At 35.4% G+C, this 26448-nt stretch overlaps 1 protein-coding gene across 1 annotated transcript; it reads left to right on the top strand.

The window, feature by feature from the left end:
* Window positions 1-23171, top strand: DDX18 (DEAD-box helicase 18). The gene is made up of 14 exons (XM_051985764.1): window positions 1-215; window positions 3760-3957; window positions 7664-7798; window positions 9792-9927; window positions 10473-10573; window positions 10713-10912; window positions 11007-11121; window positions 12624-12763; window positions 15006-15167; window positions 15842-15994; window positions 17252-17365; window positions 19766-19822; window positions 20097-20274; window positions 21404-23171. Exons 1-14 carry the CDS (start codon window positions 125-127, stop codon window positions 21547-21549), a joined length of 1926 nt encoding a protein of 641 aa, XP_051841724.1. The 5' UTR covers window positions 1-124; the 3' UTR covers window positions 21550-23171.
* Window positions 23172-26448: the final 3277 nt, after the last annotated feature.

Genomic DNA, 26448 nt, shown 5'->3' with positions numbered 1-26448 from the left:
TTGCGCGTAATTTCCTGTTTCCGACGTGCTCCCACGTGTGAACGCAGAAAGAAGATTTGGCGGATCCGAGACAGGAAAAAAATCTTTTTCAGAGCAGCAGAGCAGAAGGAGGGCAGCCGCCAAAATGTCGCACCTTCCAATGAAATTGCTGCGCAAGAAGATAGAGAAGCGCAATGAGAAACTGCGTCAGAGGAACCAGCGGCTGAAGGAAAAAGGTGAGATCTGCGGAGCAAAAGGCCTGGGCTTTGAAGTCGCTACGGTGGCCGTCCAGGTTCAGGGCGGGCTTCCCGACGTGTTTGGGGTACCCGGGAGAGGCCCTAGATGGCCAGTAAATCCTAACTTCTCCGCTCTTAAATTGTTCTCAAATTGGAGCGGAGCCTTCCGGGCTGGGTTGCAGGGATAACCAGCAGCCTAAGGCAAGGCCCTGCATCTGCAAACACCGCCCCTGCTCTCTCCCCCCACTTCCCCCAATAGAGCCTGGGCAGGGAGGCTTTGCACGGATCCCATCTCACCGCTTCCAGCATGCGGGGCGCTTGCAGCCTCTGCCAGAATTCTCCCAGGGACAGAACAGCCACCCCCTCACACATTTCGCAGGCATTTATTAAGGGCCCACTGTAGGCCAAGTACTGCTGGGAAAACGAATACGGGCTGGAGAGCCCATGCTCTCATTGTCTTTGTTGTGGAAAGAAGAAACTTGTTTCATTGTGTTTCTTTGTTGAGGTGTTTTGGGGGGATTTTTTTGTTTTGTTTTGTGTTTTGAACCTGGACCAAAATCCAGCTGTAATCTTACTTGTAACAGTGGCCAAATGATCCCTGCTGAATCCTGAGCAAGGAGTGGTGCATCTCCTTTCTTGTTAGCATATTTCAGAGTTCCACCTAAAAAGGTGTCCTTTGCAAGGCCAGCCCAATTACTTTTGACTTCTTAATTCACTGAATATCTGTAACTCTTCCTTTATGCTGTACTGTGTTCTCAACTTGTTTTGTACATTTCGATTTTGTCTCCCTAAAACAGGGAGGTGTTTCACCTTTTTGTTTTTAGCTAGTTTAATGAAACCTTCTTGAAGTTTTTTAAATATTTAAAATTGTAAATGAAACTATTTATATTGGAATAAATTTGTTTTGTTTTATCATCCAAGGGCACAGACCTTAATGAAGTGTATCCAGGGATCCACTGCATCTGTGTCCCCTTAGTTAAGAACCCTTGTCATAAGATATTCTCTAAATTCCTAGAGGACAGGGACCTAACATTTATTTTTAAATATTATGCCTTTTTCAATTTCTTACCTATACCGTATCTCCTAGCACTTAATAGTGTTGCATATGTGTAGTACAATATAGCAAAAAGTTCATAGAGAATATAAGCTTATTTAGTATGTTGTTAGGTAGTATATTGTTAGGGGTTAATGTAAATATAATTTAATAGGAAAAGCCCTAAAATAAAAATCAAAAGACAGGTATTTTCATCTCAGTGCTGCTACTAAGAAGCTATGAAACTTGTGGCCAGATATTTCCTAACATTCAGACTACATGAGTTCTGTTACTAATTTTAATAACTTAAATCTCATTTCCCCATCCCATTTATCTCACATACTTAATAATGTACATAGTTATGGTTGTTAGCAATTATTTCAAATGTTTACTCAAAAATCTTCAGTGACTCCCTATTATCTATTAAATAATATCTGTAACTCTTACCCTAGCTTTAATCTATTTTTTCAACCTCATTTCCACTATTCCCCTACAAACATTTTATATGTCTTAGCCGGACCACTCATAGTTCTTTCCCAAACATGATTTTTGCTACCCTATGTATTTATTCTCATACCATTTCCTCCACTTAGAATACCCTCTTCACTTTTCTCAACTTGTCAAAGTCCTATTTATTTTCCAAGGCCCAATCCAACTAACAACTTTATGAAACCTTCAGCAATTGGTATTTCACATATGGCACTTACGTAGTTGTTATATAAATATCTTAACCTTCTTTCAGCATTATTCTGCAGGATCTTTGAATTTATTGATCCTGTCAGCACCTAGCAAATTGTTTTGTAGAAGCTCAATAAATTTTGGTAATAAATCATTGAATTGCTACATGTGTTCAAATAGGCATCACTTGCAACAAGCATATTCATTCCTTAATCTCCCCATTTTTTGGTTGTGATCAAAAATAGCAAAGAGCTGCTTGGAATATCAGCTTTTCCCTTGTTCCATAACTGTGACTAATTTCTGACAGCAAAGCTAATCTAGAGGAAACAGACCTAATTAGATCTAATTAGCCCTTTGTAATCTCAGCCAAGCTGGACTTTGAATAACTTAAGAACAAATCTTTTAGAATTTTTCCTTAAAGATAATAACTGGTCAGTAAATGTTGATTGATACATGTCCTGGGAAACTGTGTGATGTTCCCAGTAATAATGTATTGAATACCTTGCCTGCTTTTCTTATGGCAAAAGAATCATTATGAAAAAAGTTCATGCTTATGAAGTGTAAAGGGATGTTAGAGGGGCAGCTAGGTGGCGCAGTGGATAGAGCACCAGCCCTGAAGTCAGGAGAACCTGAGTTCAAATCTGGTCTCAGACACTGTCTAGCTGTGTGACCCTGGGCAAGTCACTTAACCCCAATTGCCTCAGCAAAAAAAAAATAAATAAATAAATAAAGGGATGTTAGAGATATTCTAGTTCTGTTCTTCTGTCTTATAGTTGAGGAAGCTAAGGTACAGAAAGGTTAAATGACATTCAGAAAGGCCTACCAGAAATAAATTTCAGAGATGAAATATAGTATACAAGTGGTTTGAATTACATAAAGGTAATAAATCATTTTGTTTTTTATTTGGATAAAGAAGAGCATGTAAAGGTAATTAGAAGTATACTAATTATAAATATTAGTTAACTGATTGGTATCATCAGTTGATGATTTTATGAGAAAATTCAAGGCATTTATAGCATTTGATAGTAGTTGTAGTAGAAATGGCTTAACTATGACTTTTAAGAGGATCAGAACATAATTTGATGAATGAACAGCTACATTCTACTTGTCAGTTAAATATTTATTTTGTTATGGTTCATTCATTTCAGTTGTATCTGACTCTATACCCCAACTTGAGATTTTCTTGGCAAAGATACTGGAATAGCTTGCCATTTCCTTCCCCGGATATTTGACAGATGATGGAACTGAGACAGAAAGCGTAAGTTGACTTGTCCGGGGTCACATAGCTAGGAAGTGTCTGAGGCTAGATTTGAACTCAGGTTTTCCTGACTCCAGACTCAGTCTTCTATACCTGACTGCACTTAGTATTTATTGAGCTCCTAAAGTTTCTATATTTATTTAGTCTACTTTTTTTATTTTATTTTTACCTGTTCTCATAATTGTTATTCTTTTAGAATGGCAATGGCAAGGACATGTCTTAACTAGTTTTTTGTAATGCCTACTGAGACACCTGTATAAATTAGTTTTTAATAATTGCCACTTGGTTATATGTCTGGTGGCAGAATCAAAGAAAGCTTCTCTATTCTGTATCTGAAGGAAAGAGATCTCACCAAGCTCTCAAAATATTGAAGCACACAAAATATCAATATGGTTAAAAATGGGTTAGAACTGTGAGTGTGCATATAAAGTAGAAGTGAAAAAAATTTGTGATTTTTAAATATTAGTCATAGATTAATTCTTTAGCAACTAAGTGGTTTAAAAGATTGATTTACAGAATTTTAGAATCATAAACTTTGTTTTTGTTTTTTTTGGTTTTTTTTTTTTTTTTGACAGAGGCCTTGAGAGCCAATATATCAGAAATCCAAGATGAATGTATATCAGAAGAAACGGTAGAAGAAATGAAAGTGAAAAAATCTCCCAAGAAAACTGTAGTGTTAGCAGCCAGTGAAGAATCAACTGCACAGCTCCCCAATTCTGAATTAAAAAAGAAAAAGAAGAAGAAGAGGAAAATAATACCTGATGGAGGACCTGGTAGGTCCCTGCTTTTTTTCCTGGATTCTTTATAGGCCATCTTAGTTCTCCTGTCATTGAAACAATTCATTTGCTCAAATTACTAAAATCCTATAGATTTATTGGGGAGGACAAAGCATTTCCCTGCCCAGCAGAGGTTCAGAAGTTTCTGAGATCTTCATTGTGTGTTACTCCATCCATCTTGCCTCCAGGTATACCTACCCCTATCTTTGCAGAATTACCTTGTCAAGACCACCTACTATATTCTTCTTTTCCTTAAGGGGAGATCACATAGATAGGTTAGTGGGTGAGAGTTCTTAAACTATATACACTGAACATTGTAGAGCTATTTGCTTTTATATAATTGTGTTTTGCCTTTAAAAACAGTCTTATTTGAATTGTAAAAATAATCTTTTCTTCATCCCTGATTGGACTTTTTACCCCTCAAATTTAGTATCAGAAAAAATGTCCTATCAGAGTGAAAAATTCCCAAATTCTTCCTTGAGCACCACAACCTACAATAATCTCTTAAATTTTCATCTCTTTCTTTCATCAAACCAATATAAGTTATTTGAAGGCAGGGAACATACCTTATTGCTTTTCTTTATTCCTATTATATACCAACGTGATGTTTTGAAACAAGTAGTCTTGGAGGCTGAGTGGTTATTTTTGAAGGGACCTTGGACACTTCATCTCAGTTTTCCGAGCCTCAGTTTCTCCATCTGTAAAATGACAGAGTTAGAGTTGATGGTCTCTTAGATCTATACTAGTATTTTGGGTTTCAGGGTAGAGAGCAGACAATTAGAGTGCTGTAACAATCAGTATGGACTGACTAAATATCAGAGATCTTTGAAGCTGTGTTAGACAGAGAAATCACCCACTAAGTAATCTGTATAAGTAAGTAACAAGTAAGGTTCCTTGCACTTGTAACTTCAAAAGAGTTATGATGGCAGTCAATACTAAAGATACATGGAATTGCAAGACAGCTTTACTTTCAACCATTTATGGACCAGATAACTGCATTGAGACATCTTGAGTTCTTAAATTTATCTTTAAAATGACATAAGAATTTAAATTTTTTATGTTTTTATTTAATTTTGAGTTCTTAAAGATTCTTCCAGTAGAACATAAGCAATGGCAGTGTCTCCTAAAATAGAAAAATCTTAACACAAGGGCCCAACAGTGAATTGTATCTGTCATCTGAGGACTAGCTGTGTCTGGAGAGACATCACCAAAATATGATTACATTTTTTTAGCCACAGTGGCTCATGAAACCATCTACTAATGTATGAAGGAGGTGGGTTCCACATCAGTGGACAGAGGAAGTAATTACCGTAAAATTGCAGATCTTTTGAAAAGCGCTTTGAAAAAGAAAGAAAACCTTAAAGGTTGTCAGGCATATAGGGTCGCGTAACTGAATGTGGAGGTTATAAAATTAGAATTTATTATCAATAAATGTTTGAATTGTATACCTATTTTACATATAGGTAGAATCACAAAATTTCTTGGGCAAAAAGTAGTCATTAGTGGAAAAAGCTTAAGAAGCCAAGATTTAGTTCACTTTAATGCTTCTATAGCTAAGGAAATGAGGCAATACACAATTATTTTTTTCAATAAGTAGTAGACACTGAACATTACAACTGTTCAGAGAAGAGAGATGACTGAACAGGAATGGTCTGTGAAAGAATATTGAAGTACAGTCTGTTTGATCTGACTCTTAAATTGGGGGTGATAGGTAATATGAAAAAAACTTCAGGGAGCTTGAGTCTTGCAAGAAAAGTCAGTTTTTCCTTCTTCCTCCCAAAGTTGTATGATTCAGAAAATGAAATAAACTTAATTAAAATTCCATTGATTTTTTTTTTTTTTTGCCAGTGTCTGTAAGTAATTCTACCTTAGAAATGAGAGAGAAAGCAGAAAAATGAATAATTTGTTTTTATTTCCTGAATACAAATTACTAAAAATCTCACCTAAATAGTCATTTTGTTCAGGGCAGATTTTGATTTCCAAAATTGTATTTTCTCCTATTATTTGTGTATGTTGAAAAGGGAATTGCTTGAATAAACAAAAACTCAAGTCAGAGGACTAAGAGCAGCCTTCCACTATAAACTAACTGTGATCCTGTTTTTCTGGCATTGCAGAGAATAGCAAAGGTTTGTGTTTGTACTGTGTTTTCAAATGCTGAACCATTGGAGTAAGAGGTCTGCTCTTGTTGAAGTTTGAGAAATTTTCTTGGAATATGCATCTATAGCTGTAAAGTAATTGTTGGCTCAGCAAATGGCCAAAGTGACAAACTCAAGAGTAAATAAGGAAGGGAAGAAGAAAGAGCCTGAACTCTGAGGCAGGACCCCGGGTTCTTGTTCCTGCTGTTATTACTTTTTTGACCTTGGGCAAAATAACTTTCTGGGCTTCCCATTTCATCCTTCCTGGATGATCTTTAAGGTTCCATCGAGCTTCATTTATTTATAAACCAGACTACAAAGACTGGGAAAAGTCAGAAGTCAAAGATATAGCTCCCCCTCTTTTTTTTGGAAGGTTATTATTCTACTTCCCATTTACATTTTTGGGGAAGTCACTAAAGAGATCTCTTCCATGACTGATGTATTTTTTCTCTCACTTTGCCAGAAATTTTCAGATATTTGTATAGAAAGTTTGTATGCTAAGCATGGAAAAGCAAATGTTGCATATTCTTTAATATGCTATTATACTAATAAAATTCAACATTACATTAAAAACTCTTGAAACCATGCATAATTGATGTCCTCAGCTTGCTTTGGCTTTGATAATGTGTGTAGAGGTCAAATAAAGGTTAAAGCAAATCCAATTAGGGCTTTTCAATTGATTATATTACATAAATAAGTACCTAAGAATAATTTTCTGTGTATTGAGCAAGATAGCAAGGTACTTAGTGCCTGGTTCAAAGTACTTGCTTAAGAGATTCTTGATTTAGGGTCAGGAAGAAAATTTAATTCCCCTTAGTATATAGAAAGCTTAGAATAGTAGAATGGAGAGGAAGATGAGAAATGTGAAATAGAAACAAAAACATATGACAACTAATTAGACATGTGGAGTCAAGAAGACCAGTATAATCTTGAGGGTGCAAATTTGGGAGAATGAAAGGATATGGTGCAAGTCATAAGGAAATTACTCAATGATTCATTGAAAATGAGTTTGTGGAGTAAAGAGAAGGAGTTGAGTTCAGCTTTAGGACAGGTTGAGTTTGCCATATTTCTGGCACGTACAGTTTGAAATGTTCAGTAGACAATTGGTGATGAACAAGATTGAAGCTTAAGGGAGAAAAAGGATTCTATTGTTGGGGAAATAAAATGTGAACTCAAATGTAAGGCAAAGTTGAATTTTAAAAAAATACATGACAAGTAGACATCATCGTGAGAATTCAAAGGAGAAAAAAATCTGGAATAGTCAGAAAAAATTTAATGGAGGAGATAGCATTTGAATCAGACCTTCAAGACTGCATAGGATTTCAAAATTATTTCCAGTAAAATGACTTTATAAAGTACTAACGTTGAAACTTGATATAGAAGTGATTTAGAGAACTGAAAAGTCTTAGCAAATTCAAATTTTTTTTTTTTGGATTTTTGAAAATTATTGCCTGAGTTTGTTGCATGTCTTCTCTCTGTGGGTTCTAAGGGAATATCTCATTAGTTTTGTCCATTTTGAGAAAATTTCTTATTGGAGTTGGAATGTTATGGTGTTTTTCTTTAACCAGAAAACAAAAAAGTAAAAACTGAAAGCCAAGGGAGATCTGATGATGAAGATGAGAAAGATCCCAAAATAAAAGAAAACACTGTGGAAGATCAGAAAGAGGATGATGAAATGCCCAGCCTTCCTCATGGGCTAACAGGTAATTTTCAGTGTGCTTACCCTCCTCTCCTTCGCCCTCTTTTCCTTTCTCCCACCTTTCTCTCTCTCTCTCTCTCTCTCTCTCTCTCTCTGACATTTGGGGTTAAGTGACTTCCCCAGGGTCACACAGCTAGAAGTGTTAAGTGTCTGAGACCAGATTTGAACTCAGGTCTGGTGCTCTATCCTCTGGAGCACTTAGCTGCCCCCCACTCCCACACCTTTTATCTTTTTCTGTAACATGAGCTACTTTGATATATCTAATTAGAGCCATATTGGTAGAATAGTGGATAGAAGGCTGGACTTGTAGTCAGGAAGTCCTAAGTTTAAATACTGACTGAGGCATTTAATAGCTTTGTTACCCTGGGCAATTCACTTAAGTCTTCTTAGCTTTATTTTCCTTTTTTGTAAAATGGAGTGGAAGACGGGATAGCTAAATGGTGTAATACCAACCTTGGAGTCAGAGGACCTGACTCCATGTCAGTGTCAGATACTTTGATACTTAGTAGTTAATGTGACCTTGGGCAAATCACTTAATCTCAGTTGCCTTGCAAAAAACAAACCCCAAAAATGAAGTGGAAGCTAGCTTAGATTAAATGAGGTAATATGTCAAGCACTTTTAAAAGATTACAAATATTAACTATTTTTTACATTCTAAGGACCTCTAAATTTTTGTGATCTTTTCTTCTTTTTCTACTTGTTATGTAGTATTGAATGAGTGTTCCTCTTTTTTCTATTTCTGATTTCTTAAACATGCAAAATCCCTTCAATACATCAGTCCAAATATTTTTCTATTTTCACATGTGCAATTTTTTTCTCTTCTCTCCATCTGGGGAAAAAAGAAAAAGAAGAAAAACAAACCATTGTAACAAATATGTACAGTCATACAAAAGAAATTACCAGAGGGGCTACATACTAAAAATTTGTTCCATTCTGCATATTTAGTCATCACTTGGAGGTGGGTAGCATGCTGCTTCCTGTTGTCCGTTTGGAAAAGTATGTGTTATTGCTGGCCCAAAAGGGAATGCACCCAAACTACTTTCCAGAATGCACTTCACACCTCCTCCAAATGGTGTAAGACCCTGCCTGTTTACTCACATCTCCTCCAACATTTGTCTTTTTTCTTTTTTGCCAACTTTGTCTCTCAGGATCCTCCATGGGCACTTTTTTGGGAGCACTTTTTGTTCTCTTCTCAACTTCCAGTTCCTCTGTTCCTTCACACTATACAATTGTCCTTTGATCTAAGTGACAGGATCAGATAGTAAAAAAGGACTAAATTAGCTCTCTTTATCGAAGAGATCCACTTCCATCAGAATACATCCTCAAACAGTGTCGTTGTTGAGGTATATAATGATCTCCTGGTTCTGCTCATTTCACTCAGCATCAGTTCATGTAGGTCTCCCCAAGCCTCTCTGTATTCATCCTGCTGGACATTCCTTACAGAACAAAAATATTCCATAACGTTCATATACCACAATTTACCCAGCCATTCTCCAGTTGATGGGCAACCATTCATTTTCCAGCTTCTAGCCACTACAAACAGGGCTGCCACTAACATTTTGGCACATACAGGTCCAGTAAAAAAGGACTAGACTGGGAGTCAGAAGACCTGGGCATGTGTTGAAACTCTAATGCTTATTAATCATGTGACCAGTGAACAATTCCATAATTTCTCTAAACTTCTCTTTTCTCATTGGTTAAGTGGAAATGTTGTAAAGGACTCATTATCTTTAGTTACCCTTTTTCCATCTTGATAACAGGACTTCTCTTAATTTCCTAATTCCTAACTTCACAGCTATTTATGGTTAGAACTAAAGAAACTAATGTCTCTTTCTAACTGCCATCATGCAGAAATAATGATTAAATCATGACTTTTTTTTTAAAGTTTCTTTTTTTAAGTTTTTAATAAAACTAAAATCATCAACATGACTCATTTAATGATATGTAATTTTTTATTTTTCTTTTAAGTTTGCTAATGGTTGCCTGTTTCTGTCTAGGGTCCTTTGAGGATACTTCATTCACTTCACTTACTAATATGGTCAATGAAAACACTCTGAAGGCAATAACAGAAATGGGTTTTACTAACATGACTGCAATTCAGCATAAAAGCATCAGACCGCTTCTAGAAGGCAGGTAAAGTGAACATTAGTATATATTATGTGGTAGCACAATGGAGAGAGCTTAGGAATCAGAAAGATCTGAATGCAAATTTGCCCTCCACTTAATTAGTTGTGTGGTCATGTCATTTTCTCCTTATCTACCTCATTTTCCTTATCCTATTATATGGGACAAATAATAGTACCAACCTCCCAAGGTGGTCATGAAGATGTAAATGAAATAATGATTGTAAAATATTTTGCAAAACATAATGTGTTATAGAAAGGTTAGCTATTATCAGTAGGTCAGTATGGTATCTTCATTTGCTTCAAGCTGAATTAAAGTACCTGTCTATTTTGAAAAATATTTACATGGTATTTTAATTTGTTGTGATGTAAAGCTCTTAAAAAATACTGAGAACTAGTTAGTTACAACTTCTTAGAAAAAAGAATAGCAAAAATTGTGGGTGATACATTTTTGGTTTAGGTTGGGGTTTTTTTTCCTAGAATAAGATAATTTTTTTTTTCATTTCAGGATTTCAGTATACTAGTATAAATAAGTTCTTCTTTTGTTTATAATAGGGATATTCTAGCAGCTGCAAAAACAGGCAGTGGCAAAACCCTCGCATTCCTCATTCCTTCGATAGAACTCATTGTTAAGTTAAAGTTCATGCCTAGGAATGGTAAGCTTTCAGTTTCTTGTTTATGTCTCTTTAAAATATAACTTATTTTGACCCTTGTAATGTTAGACTGTTTATTTTATCACTATGTTCTAAATGAGGGTTGGTTTTGAATTTTTTTTTTTTTTTTTTTTTTTGGTAGGAACTGGGGTCCTTATCCTCTCACCTACTCGGGAGCTGGCTATGCAAACCTTTGGTGTGCTTAAGGAATTAATGTCTTATCATGTGCATACCTATGGTTTGATCATGGGAGGCAGTAACAGATCTGCAGAGGCACAGAAACTTGCAAACGGGATCAATATTATTGTGGCAACACCTGGCCGACTTCTGGACCATATGCAGGTAAATATCATGCAGCTTGTCCTTTTTATCTCCTTCCCCTGAAAAATAAACATGTAAGTAATAGACTTCTTTCTGCTTCTTCTTTATTTTATAGAACACCCCAGGATTTATGTTTAAAAATCTGCAGTGTCTTGTTATTGATGAGGCTGACCGAATTCTTGAGGTTGGGTTTGAGGAAGAAATGAAGCAGATCATCAAACTTCTGCCAAGTGAGTCAAAGTTGTGTATAGTATCAGCATCCTCATTGTGTTTGGGGTTGTGTGTGCTATTAGTTGGAGGTGGCAGGTGATATTGCCATTAAGAAAATCTTGAAGTAATGATAATGGAATTCTAAATGGGATCGACTCCTGGTATGGATTCCCTCCCTCCCCCCTCCCCCCCAAAAAAAAAAAATCATTGAAAGCACAAATTTTAAGACAAAAATACTGCCTCTATTTGCTGGTCTTCTTCAAAACATTAAGCTACTTATTTAAAAGTGATATAAAGAAGATACTTTATAAAGCTATTTCACAGACATCCAGGAATTTGTTATATAAGATAAAAGGCACAAACTATCTTGTCTCCTCTTCCATCCAAGTTATCTCCTAGTACTTCCCATGTATTCAGTTTGTAAAATAGTTATGTCTACTTCTTTTTCAAAACAAAGGGAAACGTGCCAATAAAATTCTGGTCTTGTTCCTTTTAAAATGGGCAACAATCTCCTTTATGAATTTAGAATATTTCACTTTGAAGGGGAAGTTTATTTTGCTAATTTGTAGACTTATGAATTGAGCTTATTAGCTATTTCTAAAATATAGCACTTGTTTCAAATGTAGTGCTTAGGAGCAGCTAGGTGATGTAGTGCATAGAGAACTGGCCCTGAAGTCAGGGGGACCTGAATTCAAATGCAGCTTCATATACTTATTAGCTGTATGAACCTGGGTAAGTCACTTAGCCATGTTTGCCTCACCAAAAAAAAATAATAATAATTAATGTTTACTTATTTTAGTAAATTTCTTTGAATGACATTATGATTGTTTTGCATAATAGATTTTAAGGCTTGAATGGTCCTCATAAGCCATCTGTTCTAACCTCTCATTTTATAAGTGAGAAAAGAGGCTTCGAAATCGCAAGTGACCTGTCAGTAGGAGAGAGAGGATTGAAAGTCAGATCCTCTGACTTCAAATCTAGGGTTTTTTACATTGTACTCCACTGCCACTCAATTAATGTAACTTTTTTCTTTTCTTTTCTTTTCTTTTCTTTCTTTCTTTCTTTTCTTTTTTTTTTTTTTTTTTTTTTTTTTTTTTTCTTTTTTTTTTTTTTTGGAAAAGTGGAATTTGAGTGATTATGTCCCCAAGGTCAGATCCTTTCAACTCAGCTCAATGTTGTGTAGTACTGTGCTGTCTGCTTATTTGAGACATATATTGAAAGACAGCTGGGTCAGAAAACAAAACTATTAACAATTGTCAGATACCAAAAATGTGCAGAACAGAAAACAAATAAGGTTGTGGATTTGAAGTTTCACAAAAACTTTTATTTATATCACCTCCCATGCATTGAATACTGTTTTTTGCATATGTAGAGGGAAAATGGATGGATTTGGCAATCATAAGTTTTGTGAGATAATTATTAAATATTTTATGGAAAAGTTTGACGTTCTATCTGTTTCAAGTATAAAGTAGTTGGAAATCTCTGAAAGGCTTATGTTATATTTATATCATCTTTATTTCAGAACGCAGACAAACAATGCTCTTTTCTGCCACACAAACTCGTAAGGTAGAAGATCTGGCAAAAATTTCACTTAAAAAGGAACCATTGTATGTTGGTGTTGATGATGATAAAGATACTGCAACAGTAGATGGTCTTGAACAGGTAGTTTTTGTTTGTTTTGTTTTGATATTTTGGGGTACACATACAAAAAGAGAGACAATCTCTGATCTCAAGAGGCTTTTATTCTTACAAGGAAAAATTACATTGCATAAGAAAATAGTGGCCTGGGAAGAACATTGTGTTCTGGGGACCAAAGAATGGATTATTGCATGCTCAGTGAAGCTTTTGCAGATAGAGAAACTGAGACCTACAGTGATCAGGCAACTCTCCCAAGATCACACAAGTACTGGGCACCAAAAGTAGAATTCGAACCCTTATTCTCTGACTCTAGAACGTTTATTCTTTCAGTTGTATTGTGATAAGTGTGTGCATAGGACAATCATTTCACAAATTTTTTATCCAGGAGCAATGGTACATTTTTATGGTACAATTTGTAATTGTAACAAAATGCACAATGGTACAAATTAATTAATGTCCAGAGCAGGAAGTGGAAAGAACAGAGGGAGAGGCTTGTAGAGAGACAGGCAGAAGGGCTGGGGCTGGGGCCAGGGCCAACTATTGGAGAGAGCGGGCTGATTTGAACTTTACTTAGTCACCAGGATAGTTGGACTGTGGAAGAAGTTTCAAACACCAGTGAATTCACTTCCCTAGCACTCTAGGCATGTGTAATGTAGAGGTCCAGCATATCAGAGGTACTACAATAATGATATCTAGTGTATACATTTTGTGATCCTGTGGTCCCTGATTTATAAATTCATGGAGATTAATATCATAGGATTTAGAGCAGGAAGGAATCTTTGATTTAATCTAATCTAGCCTCCTTATTGTACAAATGAGGGAACTAGAGCCCATGGGTTAAGTAGCTTAGGTATAAACCTTTAACTTGAAATGTGACTAATTCAAGAGAATTAGTCAACAGATATTTTGTTGGGCCCACTGGCACTGGGTTATAGACACTGTAGTAGGTACCAAAGAAGTAAGTAAACTTTATACAAAAGCTCCTAAAATAACACACATTCTTCTTGGAAAAACACATATAAGAAGTTTGAAACAACTAGAATACAATTAATTCAGGCTATAAATAGATAGGCTGAACTGTGTGGTGTGTGTTACCGAATAAGAACTAGAGGATTTCAGAGAAAGGCCATATATTCTGATCTAGAACACTTTGAAAATGCTGCATAAAGAGGGGTAAGGCCCATGTTGATCATTGATTTTTTTTGTGTGTGTGTAAGTACCTAAAATAAAACACATGAAATTACAAATAAAAACCAATTATATTGAAATAAACTTGTCAAAAATATTAAGTATTTTCCCGGAATCCATAATTAAGAATCTGAGCTAATTTTTGAAGAATCCAGAAGCATTTGATTAGATACATTTTGATAATAAAAAATATAAAGACCTACAATGGTAGGTAATAGATATGATGAAAGCTATAATGTTGGAAAGGTTAACTAAATAGAAAAAATGAAATCGGGGCAACCAACAATATGGATGCTGTGATCTAGGTATTAGGTGACAGGAGCCTAGCTTAAATTGGCTTATGGTTAAGTTTTCAGGTGATCTGACTCTAGACTAAAAACCACTGATTTTAACTTTTAACCAATTTTTTGTAAGATTTTAATTTTTTTTAACTGTTAGATTAAACATTAGTTTCATGTGCATATAAGTATATTTTTTTCCAGTTCTCAAGTTTGTTTTCTTGTTATTAGCCCTTCTAAAAAATGGAATATAACAAAGAAAAAACCATGTAAATTGTGGTTTTGATATATTACTGTTTCTTTATACCATCCAGAATTAGAACCAAACCATAGATGAGTAACCCTTTTTTTTAAAAATACTAAAGGCATAAAATATCTAGTGATTACAACAGGAAATTATTTGTAGATAGAGAATACTTGAAATTATTACTAAAATGTAAAGGTCACTTAGATTATTTTTGGGAAATCATTGTTACTAATTCTTTCATTTCAATGGAATGGAATATATTACTGGAAATAAATGTGTGAAAATTATCCTGTCTTTTAATGGTTTAGGTTACTTTTGTGATCACCATTTTCTTAATCAAAACTAAACATTAGAAATACTGGAATTTAAGAGTATACCGAAGAATCAAGCTCTGTCAATTGACTCCTTGCAATTATTTTATCCATAATAAGACCAAAAAACAAAAACTCTTTATTTTAAATATATAATTTTAATAAAATGTTCATGTTAGTTGATATACCTGATTCTTCTAGAATTGTGTTATGTAATTGATTGTCGCTTGATTTATTTTTAGGGATATGTTGTTTGTCCATCTGAGAAAAGGTTCCTTCTACTTTTTACATTCCTTAAGAAGAACCGGAAGAAGAAGTTGATGGTATTTTTTTCTTCATGTATGTCAGTGAAATACCACTATGAGCTTCTGAACTACATTGATTTACCTGTCATGGCTATTCATGTAAGTGTTCTGTTTGAGATATTTTTATTCTTTTTATTTTCTGAGGTGGGGAGAGACCACTAGCGACAAAGAAAGATTTCACTGAAGATGTGGAACTTGATTTGAGCCATTGGGACGGGAATTTACATTATGTCTTTGGGGAAGTAGGAGTAAGTAGATGTGGCTTATAGAAACAGTTTACCAAGGGTATTAAATACAAGCTTAGGGAGATTGGAACCAAATTGTTGAGGGCCTTGGATTCTAGGTTAAAGGAATTAATCTGGAAAGAAAAAGATCACTAAAGGATCTTATGAAATACACAGGATCTCAGACTACTGAAGGAGACATGGCCTTATTACTTTTTACATCAACCTTGAGTATTTTGATTCTTTATACTTGCTTTTGAGTGAATGCTTCTATAACTAAGTATGAAAAAATAAGTCCTGAGGGTTCAGATCCTTGAAGAGTTGTGTTATATGGTAATCTGTGATTTTATTGTCAGTCTATATAATTTGGTGCTTTTTGCGGTGTCTTGGGTTTTGTTCGAGTATTATAAAGCATTCCTAACTTGCCCCCTTTTTTTAGATTTCAGGTCGCCTTACTGGTTAAGCATCCACCTTCAGAAATGAATGCAGTATTATTTAACTGCTCACAGTGTGACTCAGTAATGTATCTATTTCTTTTTTTCAATCCAGGGCAAACAGAAGCAAAATAAACGGACAACTACATTCTTTCAGTTCTGCAATGCAGATTCTGGAATTTTGCTGTGTACAGATGTGGCTGCCAGAGGTCTAGATATTCCAGAAGTAGATTGGATTGTCCAGTATGACCCTCCAGATGATCCAAAGGTAGCTGCCGTCCTTTCTCTTCCAAATATTATCTTACATGGATAATTGCTTTCACACACAGTGTGATGATTAGTTTTCTGAATTGTTTATTTTTCTTCTTTCTAAGATAATTTTTTTACAAATAATATTCTTAACAAATGCTATAGTGTCCATTACAGCTGGAAATGATTTCAACTACATTTGATAACAAATATCTTTTCCCTGCATTTCTTGGTTAATGTTAAATCATTAAGTCAGTCCACAGTGTTCAATTTATGATGATATATAAACTTGTTTCTAGAAGACACTAAGAACATAAACTGGTTTCTAATTCCATTGTTCACAGAGAGGCTTAGAGTGGCACCATGGAAGGTGCAGTATAAAGAAACAAAGACTGTATTAAGAGAATACCTGAGGGGCAATTAGGTGGTGTGATGGACAGAATACCAGCCCTGAAGTCAGCAAGAACTGAGTTCAAATTTGGCCTCAGACACTTAACACTTGCTAGCTGTGTGAGATCCTGGGCAAGTCATTTAGCCCCAATTGCCTCAGCAAAAAATAAAATTAAATTTAAAAAAGAGAATATTTGAAACTTGGTATCAACACCATATATACTTCATGTAAGTACTATAAATTGATGAATTATAAATTATATGGTATCCTAAACATGAAAAATTGATATCAAGCAAGTTGCAGAGGCAGGATGATATAGTGGATGGAGAAACAGCCTCAGAGTCAAGGAGAAGTATATTCAAGTCCTCCCTGTGATATGTGTTGATTCAGTGATACTGAGCAAAGTCCTTAGTTTCTCAGTGCTCCAGGCATCTCTGTTACACTAAAAGTTGCAGAACAGTCACTAATAGGCATTGATAAAGGGAGATTTTTTTTTTTCACCAGAAATCTCTTTATAAGAAGTCACCAACTACAGCTTTAGGAAAAGCCAGAATGTTTTCATTTTTCTAAGCTCTGTCTTTTGGACCTACTTAAGTCTTGTGTTGTCCTCTCTTCCTCAGTCTTGATATTTGCATTTTGTTCTTTTGACATAAACAGGATCTTGAAAGAAGATAATAGCTACCAATTTGTTATGCTGAAAATGGTCAGTCTCCTAGTAATCCCTGTGTCATATAGAAAATTAAATTGAGGACAGATGTGCTATCGGTACAAATTAGAATGCAGATGATGTGCCATCATTAACAGATTATTGGAAATGCTGATATATTGCCAGCATGTTTCTTCATAAGACCACATTTTAAATCACATTCTCTTTTTCTATTTAAGGAATATATTCATCGTGTAGGTAGAACAGCCAGAGGCATAAATGGAAGAGGTCATGCTTTGCTTATTTTACGACCAGAAGAGTTGGGTTTTCTTCGTTACCTGAAGCAAGCCAAGGTAAGGAATTATTTTAGACCTGGAGTGGGATGCTTAGAGATTACCAATTACCTCTTCTAACTTATTCTTACAAGTGATGAAGCTGAGTCCCAAGAGGAGTAAAGTAACTTTGGTAAATCTTAAATTAGGAAAAGTCTAAATTGACTACATATAATATGATAATACTTGGAATATTTACCATGAAAAGCTGTTAAGGAAAAAAGCTTTATAAACCAGAAAGAACTATATAAAAGTGAGTTGTTACTAAAGCATTTTAGTCTGTCCAAAAACATATTTTAATCTTTTAAACAAATCTGTAACATTGCAATTTTCTTGAACCCTATAGAGTTTATCAAAATGATACCCATCATTTTAAAAAACAATCGATATGATCATTTAACTAGTATCAGTTGTTGACAGAGTTCTGACTGCAGAAACCAAATAATCCCTGTCCTCAGAGCTTACATTCCATTGCTCACAATGATAATATTAATTTGTGAAGAGAGAAGAGGTTTGGGAGAATCCAGAAAGATGTCAAGGAACTAACTTCTGAGCCTTGAAGGAGAGTGAATATTGAGAACAGAAATGAAATGGTCAGAAGAGATATTGAAGGACTTTGAACAGAGGAATAACATGGTCAGATCTTTACCTTAAGGAGATCATTTTGGCAGCTGTGTGTAGTAAGATTGAAAAGCCACATAGAGAAACTAGAGACAAGGATATTAAGAGGTTTTTGGAGTAATGTGATCAAGAGGTCTTTTCCAGGGAATTTCAAATTTCCATGAGCATAAAATAGAAGGAGAATGAGGAAACAAATCAAATTCATTAATTCAACAAGCATTTATTAAGCACTTAACTATGGGCCAGGGACTGATGGACACTGGATAGATTCCAAAAAAAAAAAAAAAAAAAGAGCTTATCTTCTATTTTTATTGTAACATATATACATAAAAGTAATACAAGATCTATACAAATGAGGATGAAAGAGAGCTGCTTAAAAGTAGAACACGGGATACAGAGAGTATAGTGAAAGGGGGCTGAGCTGGAATGAGATAACAGTTCAAGAAGAGATAGTAAGGAAAGGTGGGTTTGTCTTGGCAGACTCATAGAATTCAGACTCACAGATTCTTGGCAGAATCACAGAAATTTAAGGGTATGGGAGGTAGGAATTTGCCAGCCATAGATTAAGAGCAGTTGATCTAGGCACTTAAAAGAAAGAGGATAGGAGGTTCTAGTATAATATGATAACAAGGCTGGAAGGGTCATATGGGCGAAGTGACCAGAACAACAGTCTGCAACAGTGGTGATAGTGGCCTTTACTTTTTTGGACCTTTGATGATAATAGAGTTGGGTCTTATTTTTCGGCTGGTGATGATGAGGTCCTGAAAGATTGAGCAGCCTGTGCATCTATCTGCAGGTTGTCAGAAGCCCAGCCCCTCAAAGGGAGCTTAACCCACTCTGAACTCACTTAGACCTGTGGTAGTGACATACATTTTTGTGCCTAGAAATCAAGACAGATCTTTGGACAGGTTCATGTAAAACCGTTTAAGCTCAAGCTGGTATTTAGTTGTATTTTCATTTCTTTCTCAAAACTGTCCAGTACTATGTGATTTGTTCATGTTTTCATATTTCTCCAGAATTTCAATTGCATCTTTAAAGCATTTTTTTACCATATTCCAATCAGCAAGCCTGAGATAAAGCATAGACAAAGTATGGAGGGTTGCTGATTTAACAATGGGATAGAGGTGCAGAGACTCAGGTTTTTCATAAAAGGAGTTACTAAGCATTAAGTTATACATTGGGTATATGCCAATGTGGGTTAACTTCAAAAAGTGATCATCCAGTGATAAAACTTGCCTTTCAGGCAGGAGTTTATCATCATCACCATAAGTTACATTTTAGGCTAATTGCTAAGTTTTATCACACGCCTGGCACACTATGTTAGAATATGATTTATCGGGGATGTTTATTGGAAGGGCTTTACCTGCTTTCCTCTTTCTTCACCAAATTGAGCGTCAGGAATTTCATTACTCCCTGTGGCTCAGACCAGCTGTCCAATGCCAGTTCTGTAGAATTTAGTTGAATTCTGATCAAGAAGACGAAAGTGATCTCAACTCAGAGCAGTAAACAAATGTTTTAGTGTAGTTTGGAGTATTAGTTGCAAAAAGTAGGGATGCTAGCTAGATGACCTTGAGTTAATTCCTTTCTCTATTCCTTATTTTCCTTATAGAGGAAATGAAAGAGACAGTGAAATCAATTCTTTTAAATCTATTATAGGGCTAATATTTTGGGGTTTAACCCAAAACACCCATATGTGTTTGTAACTGCAACCCCCACTGGAGCATATCAAAATACTGTTAATGATATCTTAAATTTAGTAATTCTAGTTTACCAGTATTGACTTTTTTCCCCTCTTTCTAGGTTCCATTAAGTGAATTTGAATTTTCCTGGTCCAAAATTTCTGACATTCAGTCTCAGGTATTTCATTATTAAATGTTGATAAATATATATTTTATATGCCTTGTTTCCCATGCTCAGGCTATTCATCTTCTGCTTTGAGCTTATCTTTAAAAATCTTTATTCTTAAGTGATAACATGTTTGAAAGTCTTTTGCATCTTTGGAATTATTTGGCAAATTGGAATGGATAAGGGTTGGACAAGATAGAATTACTGCACACATACAGAAATTTGTTTGCCTGAGAAAAGTAGGATACTGGAATGTTACAAAATGTTTTGCTTCTTTAAATTTCAGTTGGAAAAACTAATTGAGAAGAACTACTTCCTTCATAAATCAGCACAGGAGGCATATAAATCCTACGTTCGAGCATATGATTCTCATTCTCTGAAGCAAATCTACAATGTTAACAGCTTAAATTTACCTCAAGTTGCTTTATCATTTGGTTTCAAAGTACCTCCATTTGTTGACCTAAGTATCCTTTGCTGTATTCTTATATTAGCACCCTGAAATCTTGGGGCAGTTTTTGTATGAAACTCTTCTAGGCTCAACTGGCAAGTTCATGTGGCTTGATCTTAATAGTTAGATTTAGGTGCTTCCCAGGTAAGTATTTAATCACCAGTCTTTTTCTGTTTAGAGTATTTATGCTACTGAGTAGGGATATCCTTCATGTGACTTACCATGTCATGGTACATGGGAAGTATACATTTATGTATATTGTGCTACACACATGGGAAGTATAATTTAAAGGAGATTATATGACATTGAGGAGTTTGGAAATGAGATAAAAGAGTAAATTCTTCCAGCTGCTTTCTTAAGAGGATAATTAAGTTTACAGAAGAAGGAACTGGAATACTAAGTGAGTTGGACCATACAAGCTACCATTTTTTTAGTTCTTATGATAGGGAAATGAGGTCCTACTATCACAGTTGATTAGTAAAAATGAATTTGTGTGCACAAGCCTACTTGTCTTCTCAGCCAGCTTAGATAAGGATATCATCTAACTAACTTTTGATACAATTGAGAGGGAAATGATACATGGAAAACAATTGTGTTTTTTATGTGACTAAGTGTCCTGAATTAATCCCTCATACTTCTCACTTGCAAACCAAGGTTATTTGAATATATGCCAGCACACTTTATCTCTTTATCCTGGGATTTAATGGGAAGTTTTACCAGTAAATTTTTATATGTTGTAGAAATTTCAGACAGTGGGCTAGGCTCAAGTCACAAGTTGTTGTGCTATTATGCAAAGTTTTGCACTTATGTCATGTCTCATGACTTTCTGCAAATTATTCATTTGCTTTGTCATATTTGGAGCAACAATTGCATGATTTACATAAATAGACAATGGACTTGAAGTTAAAAAACTCTTGTTTGTAATATGGTATCTGCCATTTACCTTCTGTGGTTCATAGGGAGGCAAATCTTTTACAATTTACAGCCGTTTCAGAGGCTACAATAAATGATTCATAATATCACTTCCATTCTGAAATACCACAAAAGTGAGGTTTGAGGCAACTGGTAACTACTGTATTCTAGTAAATGTTAGATTGGAAGCCATGTGCTTTTCTGTTGTCTTTTCCTTAACATTCACTTTTCAGATGTGAACAGCAGCCAGGGAAAGAGGTTGCAAAAAAGAGGTGGTGGTGGTGGTTTTGGCTACCAGAAGCCCAAGAATGTCCACAAATCCAAAATCTTCAAACACATTAGCAAGAAGAAATCTGATGGCAGGCAGTTCTCTCACTGAAGCAGTAACTTTTCTGATCTTCAATAACTTTGTCCTTAAATAAGGACTTGTCTTCATTGCACTAACCATGGAATATTTACAATCTTGAAAATTTGGATTATGATCTGATTTACTCTACTCAAATGCAGTGGCTTCAGCCAATTTTTTTTTTTTTTAAATAAAAAAACAGTGAGATGAAGCTAACTTTATTTTGGCTTCTAAATAGCAAGTGACATTTCCTTTTCAATGTATGTAACATATACAGAATTTTAACTGTAAATTATATTTTTCAAAGAACTTAGATTTTCTAATTGTGAACTATTTCATTTCTCTTCCAAGCATTTTTCTTGGTTCTATATTCAATCATTCCTTACCATTGTCTTTTGAGAACTCTGTGGCTTGGATTGCAATAATAATGAAATCTTAAGGTCATCAAAAAGATGAGAGTCTTCTTGACTATCTGTACAAATAAAGGCCTCAGTCTGTTCTCCTTGTTTCCTGAATAATACAAATTATCTTTTATCCATACTAAATATTGTCTGCAAAATCATAGGACCCATAACCTTTTGGTTTGGGATTTGTACAGAAGATCAAGATTCAAATTCAGGCTACTTCTCTGTGATCTATGTCCCTTAAACTCTCAGTTTGTTTCCTTATCTGTGAAATGGGTTATACTAAAAGGCCTCCAAAATCCCTTCTAGTTCAAAACTTATGATCCTCTGGGAACTTGTTAACAAACCTCATAAATTTAAGAGGTCTGCACTTAATACCACAGTAATAAATTATATGAAGAAGATATTTCAGTTACTTTTGATCTACTTCATTAGAAGCATCAATAATGTATCCATTTCTTTGCATTGCTATCTAAATATATGGTATTATATGAAAATAAAATATGCCCCAGAAAGTTTATTCCAAGGCTTAAACCAGGATGTTCTCTGAGCAATTACTACACATCCCTAGATATGGAAACCCGGGCTCAAATTGCACCTCTGATTTTTATGGACATGTAATATCTCTGAAGCCATTTCCTCTGTGAGCATCAAATGAAATAATATAAAGTATTTACAAACCTTTATGATTCTCAATTATTAATATGCTTTTATTTAACAAAACATTGTTTAAAAAAAAACCTCTAGTGTTTGGATCAGTCTAAGATGTTAATCACAAATCTTTTGAATATGTACATTGGCACATACTCTAGGGTCCTTGAAAAGCATTCAGGAAAACTGGAAATGAAATAAATGCTCATTTAGGAAATAGCTAAAGATATTGTGCTAAATGGATATGATGAATATTAACTGCAGTGTGAGAAATGACAACTATGAAGATCTCAAAGAAGGCTGGGAAGTCTTACATGAACTGATTCTAATAAGCAAACAAACAAAATAAAATGTATGACCACAACATGGAAAAGATGGAAAAAGTAAATGCTGTAATTATGGTGACTTGCAGAGGAAGAAGCCTAGGGAATGTACAGTAATGCTACGTAGATTTATCTTTTTTCTTTTGTTTTTGCTGAACTGCTTTTATCTTGTTAAAAAAGCTTTTGTTATAGGGAATTGTAGAGATTGGGAGGGATACTCCTAGAAATACAGGGGTATGAAAACTTTTCAATAAAGATGATAATTTTAAAACAAAAAGCAAGTTATTCGTGGGATTCCAAGTGTTACAAGTTTCTGCAAGAAAATTATCTCTTACAGACTAAAAAAGTTGAAAGGAGTTTAGAGGTGAAAATGGTAGAAATTAATGTCAAGCATAAAGAACAGGAAAAGTAGAGGTCAGAAATTAATTAGGTATAATAGGCTTTTTCACTAGATGATTTTTTGGGGGCGGGGAGGCGCGTTAATGAGACAAAGTGATAAGGGATATTTTATGTCAATTCGCTGCACCTTTCTTGTTCACAAGGTAAATAGTCTGGCCCTTATATCAATTAGTACCTGAGTGCCCACACCATCTTGACATACTAGCAATATAAGAACACAGGAGAGACAAGCTTTCCTCCTATAATTCAATAATTCATTGCAAGCAGGGTATACATATTGGTGCTGTGATAGATATCTCGGAGGGCATGTTACATTGGTAAGGATAGGTCTCAGAAACTATCCCACTCCTTAGGTGTCTGGATCCAGTGAGAGCAATAATAGAAGATAAAATCGGGGTGGGAAGTAGGATACTTTCTGTTCTGTGGTGCCTTTTACAGAAGCCCAAAGGGATTGAGCCAAGAGCTCATCTGAAATTAATTGTTAGACATTGCCTTATTTTTCAACAATATATTCTTTCATAAATCAGGACGTTGTCTAGGGTGCACAGGAAACTTTAGCCAAAAAGATTCAATTTTAATCATGTGAGGAATTTCTCCACAATTCACCTTCTCCCGTGGACTTTCTAAGATACAAAATTACATTTGTCATTTTAATTTTTACAGAGCTCTTTGGGAATGAACCTACATTGGTCACTCAAAATCAGCAGGCCAAAAAATATTTAAGTCCCTACCAAATGCCAGCCACCATGCTAAGCACTAGGGATACAAAGATTGAACCTGCCCTCAAGAGGCAAGTGAGGGGAGATACTGCTGCACAAATCACAGGGGAAGGGAAGGTAACCCTGAGGCTTCAAGGAGAAGTGCAGGAATTAATAGCTGGCCTGGATGCTTTCCTTAATGGTGGCTTTGGGAGGAGCTCCCCACTCTCAAACAAGGTGGGGCCCCAGAAGCAGAGAATATTGATGAGATGTGAGTTATAAGGATGAAGTGATTTTCCAGGATGAAGAAATTCCAAGGGTGTGATGAAATCTCCACACTCCCTGACTTAATGAAATAACCAGTGTTTCACAAAGTAAAGAACAATTACTAAGGGGAATTATAGGATCTCTAAATAAAAATCTTGACAAGTAAACAGTATAGTAGTTAGGAATTGGTCCCCATTCTGTTACTAGTTGGCCCTGTCACCTGGAAAGCTATTTCCCTCTTTTAGATCTCAGTTAACTGTTAAATGAGAGAGTAGATTTCAGTGATCTCCAAGATCCCTTGAAGACCAGGTTTCCACTATTTTTGTAATGGCAACTAAAATGCTATTCACTCTCTTCCCCACCAGAGGACCTTTCAAATGAGGGAGTTAAGGAGAAAGAACAATCATTTTCTGAACTTGAAAGAATTAGCACAGATCAGGCTCCAATTAGCATGTCTGCAACAAATGAGATGAGGGAGATGGGCAAAGACATCTCCACACCTGCCTTTATCCAACAGAAAGCCTGACTAACCGATAGGTCTGAAGTCTAGAGAAACTGGTTTTCTCAGCTTTGAAGAAGGAATATGGATTTATCTTGGATTTCAGTATTATGCACAAGCTCATTTTTAGTCCATTAGTTGTGTCCAACTCTTCATGACCAATTAATTTGGAGTTTTCTTGACAAAGATACTGGAATCATTTGTCATTTTCTCCAGCTCATTTTTTTTTTAAGTATTGTATCCTCCAAATATATGTAAAAGATAATTTTCAACATTAATTTTTGTAAAACTTTTATGTTTCAAATGTTTCTCCCTCCCTTATTTCCTCTCTCCCCATAACAAGCAATCTGATATGGATTAAATATATGCAATTGCATATTTGTCATGTTATAAAAGAAAAATCCAATCAAAAGGGAAAAAACGAGGAAAAAAAAAGCAACAACAAAGCTGAAAATACTATGCTTGCATCCACATTCAGTCTCCAATAGTTCTCTCTCTAGATGTGGGTGGTATTTTCCATCCTAAATCAATTGAAATTGTCTTGACTCACCCCACTGTTGAAAAGAGCCAAGTCACATAATCTTGTTATTGTATATAAGTGTTGGTTCTGCTCACTTCACTCAGCATCAATTCATGTAAATCTTTCCAGGCTTTTCTGAAATCAGCCTGCTCCTCTTTTCTTATAGAACAATAATATTCCATTACATTCGTATTTTATAGTTTATTCAACTGTTCCCCAACTGCTGGGCATCCACTCAGTTTCCAGTTCCTTGCTACTACAAAAAGGGCTGCTACAAACATTTTTGCACATGTGGGTCCGTTTCTCTTTTTTATGATCCCTTTGGAATAAAGACTCAGTAGAGACACTGCTGGATCCAAGGGTATACAGTTTTGTAGCCCTTTGGGCATAGTTTTAAATTGTTCTCCAGAATGGTTGGATAATTGCACATTTCCACCAACAATGCATTAATATTCCAGTTTTCCCCTCCAATATTAATCATTATCTTTTCCTGTCATCTTAGCCAATCTCAGAGGTTTGAAGGGGTACCTCAAAGTTATCTTTCCCCAGCTCATTTTACAATTAAGTAAACTGAGACAAACAAGGTTAAGTGACTTTTCTAGGGTCATAGTTACTAAGTGTCTGAGGTCAAATTTGAACTCAAGTTCTCCTGACTTCAGGGCTGCTGCTACTACATCATCTACGCTGCTCACAGGCTCACATAAATATTTATTTTAGTACTTGAGCAATTATCAGGATTACTGAAGATGTTGACCTCCTTTAGGGGAAAGGGAGGGGAGGGGAGGAATGAATTACTGCTGATGACATAAAATAGGGATTGGGCCTGTAAAAAAGCTCCTTATACCAAAACAAGTTGGAACCTTCCTTATAACTTAGTCTTAGTTGCCTAAAGCTCAGGGGATGTCAAATTTCAGAACATGCCCCAGTTAACTAAATTAAAATGTAATTAGTATGTTCTATAAGAAATGGCCAGCAGGATGAATACAGAGGGGCTTGGAGAGACATACACTTGAACTGATGCTGAGTGAAATGATCAAGACCAGGAGATCATTATATAATTCAACAATACTACATCATGATCAATTCTGATGGACGTGGCTCTCTTCAACAATGAGAGGATCCAAATCAGTTCCAGTTGATCTATAATGAATAGAACCAGCTACACCCAGAG

This window comes from Antechinus flavipes, chromosome 3 (genome assembly GCF_016432865.1).
Source record: "Antechinus flavipes isolate AdamAnt ecotype Samford, QLD, Australia chromosome 3, AdamAnt_v2, whole genome shotgun sequence".
NCBI classification, from domain to species: domain Eukaryota; kingdom Metazoa; phylum Chordata; class Mammalia; order Dasyuromorphia; family Dasyuridae; genus Antechinus; species Antechinus flavipes.
This window is presented reverse-complemented; position numbering and strand designations above follow the sequence as displayed.